The sequence below is a fragment of the Pogona vitticeps genome, chromosome 2 (genome assembly GCF_051106095.1).
Source record: "Pogona vitticeps strain Pit_001003342236 chromosome 2, PviZW2.1, whole genome shotgun sequence".
In the NCBI taxonomy this organism is placed as follows: Eukaryota; Metazoa; Chordata; class Lepidosauria; order Squamata; family Agamidae; genus Pogona; species Pogona vitticeps.
In genome coordinates this window covers 246278978-246286473 of record NC_135784.1, presented here as the reverse complement: position 1 = coordinate 246286473, position 7496 = coordinate 246278978, and the positions used below count along the sequence as shown (strand labels likewise).

The window sequence follows — 7496 nt, the reverse complement described above, 5'->3', positions numbered from 1 at the left end:
GACTAGGGCTCATTCAAGATGCAGCTCTTTAGTCTTGCAAGCTGTTGCGATAAGCAGCTGTTGCAATGAGGTGGGTGAAAGGTCAAATCATTTCAACTGGAAGCTATCTGCTTTGTCCAACCACCAGCAGTGGGGTTCAAGTATTTGCAACTAAAGATACATAAACTCTGGGCCACATACCTTGCAATTTTAAGGCAGAGGTTTTTAAAGCTAATACATGAACCATGCCTCTCTTTTCAGTTTCAACAGCAACCGGCAGCATGTGCTTATTAAAAATGGTAAAATGTACAGCAAATCTAAGTGCATAAACTTACACTAAGTGTGCTTAAATCCCCTGTGCCTCAGTGATTTTAACCCTTTGCACAGGCACTGTTTCTTTGCAACACCTTTATGGAGGAATTAAAGTTTAATTTCTGTTTGCCTCTATCATTATTTTTACTACTGCATCCTTTATATACATTTTTTGGTTCAGAGTCCCCACTCCTCCACCACCCCACCTGGCAAACAAGACCACAACAACATAAATGTTCAGTTATCAAAATTTATTATAAAGACATATAAGATCTTCAATAGCAGCATCAATTTCAATTGAAGAGAAATATTGCAAAATTGGTTATCAATGCAGGGTATAGTCCAAAGGTCTTCAAGAGATCAGTCTGCATTAAAGTCTTTGTAGAAATATAACTCTATTGAGCTCCCAGTCTCTCAGGGGGGGTTGCATACCCCGAACCAGCCTTTCTGTCTCCATGCCGTCCCAAACCACGGTGTCCAGTTTTCTAACGTTTGCCCCTGCTTTCTTCGTACACACATTCCATCTGGCTTGGAATCTTCCAACAGTTTTCCCCCCCCTCGTCCTTTCATGCCTACAAAAATGTGCAGGACATGTTCTGCTCCACAAATATGCCAGCTTCTCCAACACTGCAGCGTTGCGAGGACTCAGTGGTGGCACCAGCCACTCCTCTTCCTCCTCTGCGTCTCTCCTTTCTCCACAAGGACCCACCACGTGCTGTCTGAGCGACTTAATCCAAGCTGTTGACCAGGCTAATCCCCAGCATCAGCCACTTTGTTGGGTTGCCCAGATGGGTGACTCCAGGATGAGAATGCAACAAAAGGTTTCAACCTCTTCTATGCATGTAGCTTCTTTTGTTTCATCATCACCATCACTCAGGCAGGGTGATATTGGGCACCCAGTCATTGACATTTCGACTCTCCTCGCAAAACAAGCTCAGCTTGTCCAAGGCTGGCTCCTTCCAGGCATCCTCATTAGGATTCTACAACAAACCAAAGAGAACAAAGATGCATGAGTAAACGCTGCCCAACCAGGAATTAGCAAAACATGTTGTGACAGATAGCAATACCTACTCATTAAAAGGAGAAACTAAATTAGCTATAGCATTGTAAACAACAGTGCTGCTCTGCACAGCAAAGGAAAAAAAATCTACTTTAGTATGTTATATTTGCACAGCCCTCCAGAAGCTGGTGATAAACTTATGAAATCAGCTCCCTTGGAAGCGGACTAATGACAAAAACATTCAAATTATATTATGGCAGCTATCTGGTGGCTCCAAGCTGCTGGCCAGCCTCTTTCCCAGAAGCTGTTTCAACAAGTCACTATTCACACAGTATCATGTGGGCTGGAAGTAGGCGGCAGCAAAAATTTAGGGGAAGTCCCAGGTTTTGTAAAGAGAAGCAACCTTGGGACTTTCTGCAGAAAGCGAAAGACAGCCGGGAAGTCTAAATATAGAAGCAAGCAGGCTGCCTGCCAGCCGAGGACACTCACCGTTATGAGAATGCAGTGCAGGTCGCGTGGCTCCCCAGATTCTTCCTTGGCCCCCACAATAGTGGCCAGCTTTGGGATGTCGTTCACACGCACAATGTCAATATCATTTTCGCAGCAAAAAGCCTGGATGAGGGTGAAGTGGATTTGGAGGGCAATGTCCCCTTCGTCCTCCTCATCAGCGGCCAGCACGCAAAAGGCGACAGTATCTGGGTCGCTGCAGAAGAAAGGGCAAAAGGAGAAAATAGGTTAGGTACAGACTTTGCAAAGCAGGCTGAACATGCTGCTGTCGGGAAGGCGGCCACCCTAGATCCCCTCTCCCCAGACCCTAGGGCGGGCCAGGGGGGAAGGTGAGAAGGACGGACCCGGGTCAGGATACTCACACATTCATCAGCTTGGCGGATTCGTAGACGCCGACGGTGAGGCAGCCGCGGCGCTGGGAGGAGGCGAGCAGCTCCTGAAGAGCTTTGCCGGCGCTTTGCATCCTGCTGCCGGTCGCGGCGCTGCTGGCGGTGCTGCAAGGATCGAGAAAGGAAAGCGACGTCAGGTGTCGTCCAGCCGGCCCGGTAACCCCACACCTGCTACCACTGCGGTCCGCCACCCGCCCGTCCGCCCGATCCCCTTCCCGCTGGGTCGCCACCCCAAGGGAAGCAAGCCCCTTCTCTTGCTCCTCGCCCTTCCCCTCCACCGCCAGCACCCCTTCCACCACCGCGCTCGCTACCGATCCCCCCGAAACGACTTCGCGCGAGTTTCACCCCGTATAGAAAAGCCCCCCCCTTTTGCCACCCCGCGGGGCTCCCCGGAAGAAAGGGCTGGAAGATCGTCTGAACTAAATGGATCGTTAGTTACCTGTCGCTGGTTTCAGGCATGGGTTCCTGGCCGTGAATTTCCTCCAGAGTCATAATGGTCCAAAGAAAAACGCGGCGAAGAAAAGTCCAAACAACAAGGATTATCCACACGGCAAAGCTTGGCCCAAAAGCTCCCAGATCTTTCTGCACAACGAACGCGAGAGGAAAGCCTAAGAACCACCACCACCGCCACGCTCACAATCCTTCCTCTCTTCGTGCCCAAGCGGAGTACGAGCTCGCAAAACAAGAGCCGCCGTATTTATAGCCTTGCCGAGCTACTGTGCCGGCAGCTGCCGGGATCTGAGCCGCTCTGATTGGCCAGATTGGGGATGTATTGTTATGCTAAGCAGGCAGGGGGTAGAGCCGGCTCGTGCCAAGAGGCCACGTGGGAGAAGCGGGGGGGGGGAGGCTAGTGAGTAGTAGAGAGGAGGGAGAAAAAGGGGGGGATTACAAAGCGTCAAATCTGCTCCCGCTGCTTTTGTTATAATGTTACTAGGCAGACTGGAGCCGGAATATTTGATCTTCAAACGGGGGGGGGGGAAGGCGGGGAGGAATCCAAGCGGGGGAGCATGTTGCTTCGGATGTGCAACTTGTGGCATCGCTCATAAAAACTTTGCAAAGGGCGTGGAGGCAAAATTTTTCAGAAGAAGCAACTCTTACGTTTGTACTAGTAAAAACGAAGAGAGGGACTTGCTAGCTCTTGAAAAACTGGGAAGTTTTTAACCTGAGTTTTCGAGGAGGGCAGCCGCTTTCTTGAAATGCATTAAAAATACATTTTTTTTCCTTCTGTGCAGTTTATGCAAGCACATTGCATAAAATACAGAGGCACTGCCAGACAGGGCATTTCTATGGGATGTGCCTAACGCATAAGCACATCCCAACATTCTTTACCCCACCCCGACTTCCCTGCTTGCAATTTTACTGATCTCTTGGCAAGCCACGACAGGGTGTGCCTTATCATCAATAACAGGGACTATTCGCCCCCCTCTCCCGCCCGCTCGCCTTTTTTGCACTTGGGTAGCTTGGCTTTTTTTTTTTTTTTTTTTTTTTTTTTTGCAGCCCCTGCTGCCGGGCTGGAGGTGCAACTCCGCACCCTCCTCCGCTTTGTGCAGCCGCAAACCGAAGCGTGCCTCCCTTTCAGAGAGAGAGAGAGAGAGAAGAGAGCAGACAAGCAAAGGGCTCCCGTTCCTGCAAAGTTCACCGGGGCCGAGGGCGCCGAGCCCATTGTGGCTGCGGGCACACGCGGCTCGTTTGCATCTCTATGGCGACCCGCACAATAGCCACGGTCTGGCGTGTGGCAGTTTGGAAAGGCGGACAATCGGGGCTTTCTCCTCATAGCAGCACGGCCCACCTGCCACCGGGGCGAGGATTTGCTTTGGGCCGGCGGGGGGGGGGAGGGGGGAGGAGGAGGAGAGCGCCGCGAACAATCGCCCGGCCGGCCCTCTTGTGTCGGCCAAGCTGTTGTCGCTGATGAATAGCTCCACATGGGCGCACGCTTCCAACCTCCCCTGGAAGACGGGGTGGCGGTCGGGGGGGGGGGAGGCTTTCGGAGCACGCGACCCCCTCCGCGCCTCAAAGGGCTCCATTCTTTCCCTCCCTCAGTATCGCCCCTCAGCATCGCTCGTCTACATGGCGGGACCCCGCACGGGCACACTTGGCGAGGGGCCAGCCGCGCGCCTTGGCCAGGCCGAGTGCGCCTCAAGTCGTCGCGGGGCTCACCCGCGATGACTTGGAGGTGATGATGATGAACGATCAGATGGAAGCACCCGGCTAATTCTTGCTTAGGCAGCACTGGGATCACCTTCTCCTGCCCCCCCCCCCACACTTCATCTACAGTACAAATGGAAAAGTGGACCCCCAGTTATGTTGATATTGGGAATTAAATGAACGCGACTCGCTACATACGCGTTTCAAGCCGTGACGCGTCATGATTTCTCCCCCCCCCAAAAAAAAAACTTTTCTGTCTCTAACTCTGATGGGGCTTCTCCCCCCCCTCCTTCTCGGCTCGCCACGTTCATGTGCAATTCTTGACGGGCAGCGCTCTCTACTGGAAACTGACGCACCGTTTCCGATTATGAGACGTTACGCGGTTTCTAAAGGTTTTTGGACGGAGGGGGAGAGGCTTTCCAGAACATGGCTCGGAAACCCACCAAGGCTTATGGCTTAGGCCTTAATCCTTTTTGCAAATTCTTCCCGCTCTCGTTCCCGGGAAGCCTGTAAATCGGCTGGTTCTGGGATGCCGCCGCAGCTGCTTCCCGCATAGCTTTCCCGGCTCCCTTTGGAAGGGAGAACATACAGTACTCGGATGTCGAGGCAAAATAGCGCCACTTTGTGGCGTCCCACCTCAGGGGCTGGCTTTCTGAATATCTGGGGGTTTGCCTCATAATTACGTGAACTTAAGGGAGGATCCATCACACACACAAACACACACACATACACACACAGAGAGAGAGAGAGGTTCAACGGAAGCGGATTGTTGTATAAGTGTCCAATAATGTATCTCGAAATGATGCAAATTAGTTCTGTATAACTACTGTATTACGTGATGCTTAAAGTAGGGTTTTGTGCTACTTTAAGCATAACATTGAATAATAAAGTTTCTGAAAGAGAAAAAGTCTCCAAGATTGTTTATGTGCTGTGTGGCCAAAGCATATTCTGGAGGCCGTTCTGCAATGGATGCAGTCAAATGGACTGAGGTTGAACCTGAAAAAGACAGATATCCTACAGGTGGGTGGCCCCGATGTCAGTGGTTAGGGGAACATTCTTTTGGGGGGGGGACTCTCATCACAAAGAATTCGGTTCGCAGTCTGGGGGTCCATCTTGACCCAGTACTTACCATGGAGACCCAGGTAGCGTCTGTGGCTTGGTCTGCCCATTTACATCGGTGGATCGCCCAGCTGCATCCCACAGGGGGACTCCCCACACGGGTCCATGTGCTCGTAGTCTCAAGAATAGACTACTGTAACGCTCTCTGTTTGGAGCTTCCTTTGAGATTGATGCAGAAGCTCCAGATGGTCCAGAACCTGGTGGCTAGGCTATTAACAGGGGTGAAAAGATTTCACCATACAGTATTTCCCCGACCTTGGCCGCCTTACACTGGCTACCTATCCGCTTCCACATCAGTTTCAAGGTGCTAACTATTACATACAAAGCCTTTAACTGTTTAGACCCTCAATACCACCCAGTTCTACCCGTATCACCTGCTCCAGTCAACTTGGGTGGCTGAGGGGACTAACGCCAAGAGAGGCCTGGTGGGAAAAAACTAGAAATTGGGCCTTCTTGGCAGTGGCCCCTCGCCTCTGGAACAACTTACCTGTAGAGATCTGCCTGGCTGCCTCGCTGAGGGCCTAGCTATATAGGCAGGCCTTCCCTGCAGCCATTACCTAGCCTAACTTCCTTCTCCTTTTTTCTCCTTTTTTCCTTTCCCCATCTTGGACTTTGTGATTAATTTGGATTTTACTTCAGTTTATTTTATGTTATATGTAAACTCCCCAGAGTAGACATGTTTTAGATGGGTGGTAAATGAATGAATGAATGAATGAATGAATGAATGAATGAATGAATGAATGAATGAATGAATAAATAAATAAATAAATAAATAAATAAATAAATAAATAAATAAATAAATAAATAATCTCAGTCTAAATTTTAAAAATTAAAAATGACTGGACATTCATGTTAATGTGGAAAGTGTGGGTGTCCCTCATAATATTTGCCATAGTTATGCTTCCCAGAGTCCATAAACACAACTCCATTGATCTGTTATGTAGTTGTTGATCTGCTATGTGCATTTATTATTTATATTTTACACCTCTATATTTTTTTTTCTTACAATGAGTTCCAGGCAATATGCATGACTCCCTTTCTTCCTCACAAACTACCCTGTGAGGTACACCAAGTAGAGAGTGAATGTTCCATGATCATCATGGCTTGTACACTGGACTAGAAAACCCACTCGTCCACTCATCCACACCCCACAGATACCGAGCTACAGTGGTGCCTTGCAAGACGAGCGCCCCGTTTAACGACGAAATTGCATTACGACGAAGTTTTTGCGATCACAAAAGCGATCGCAAAATGATGTTTCCTATGGGGGAATTTCGCCTTGTGTTGATCGGTTCCTTGCTTCGGGAACCAATTCTCGCAAAACAATGATTTTCGGACAGCTGATCGGCGGTTTCAAAATGGCCGCCGGGTAAAAAAAATGGCTCCCCGCTCTTTTCTGGGACGGATTCCTCACTGCACGGGCAGCGAAAATGGCCATGCTATGGAGGATCTTCGCTGGACGGTGAGTTTCAATCCCATAGGAATGCATTAATCAGGTTTTGATCCATTTCTATGGGCTTTTTTATTTCGCATTACAACATTTTAATTCTACAGCAATTTCGCTGGAACGAATTAACATTGTAATGCATGGCACCACTTGTATATTGTTTCTATGAAATCCATTTCTCTCTTTCTGTCAGTACCATGAGGACTGCTACGCTCAGATGGAACAGGAAATGGGGGGATGCCAAATATATCATCGTCCCTCCCAGACATCATCATCATCTTACTGCTTTGACCCTTTGAGCCCTGGTTCCACTACAGCACAATTTGAGATCCTCCACCTGTTGTATACGGTATGCATGAACTGGAACACTGTGGTTTAATGAGTCAAATTCAACACAATGTATATATGAAGTGCTGTTAGGCTTTTTGTCCCTAACAGAATAGATCCAACATGCACAAGCTTGCAGGCTGGGAGGGGGCATATATTTGCACTGAAACCATGTTATTTGTCATTATCAGGTTCTTACCTGTCTATTCTGACGTTCTCTGTCAGTCAGAAGCTGCATTCATCCCAATTTATGTGATGTTTCTGATGCATC

The 7496-nt window shown here is 49.2% G+C and overlaps 1 protein-coding gene across 1 annotated transcript; it reads right to left on the bottom strand.

The window, feature by feature from the left end:
* Positions 1-527: 527 nt before the first annotated feature.
* GADD45G (growth arrest and DNA damage inducible gamma) lies at positions 528-3085 on the bottom strand. Its single transcript, XM_020796594.3, has 4 exons — positions 2627-3085; positions 2161-2292; positions 1781-1994; positions 528-1271 (listed from the first exon to the last, which is right to left on the bottom strand). The coding sequence occupies exons 1-4, from the start codon at positions 2677-2679 to the stop codon at positions 1161-1163; spliced, it is 510 nt and encodes a 169-aa protein (XP_020652253.1). The 5' UTR covers positions 2680-3085; the 3' UTR covers positions 528-1160.
* Between the last annotated feature and the right edge of the window lie 4411 nt (positions 3086-7496).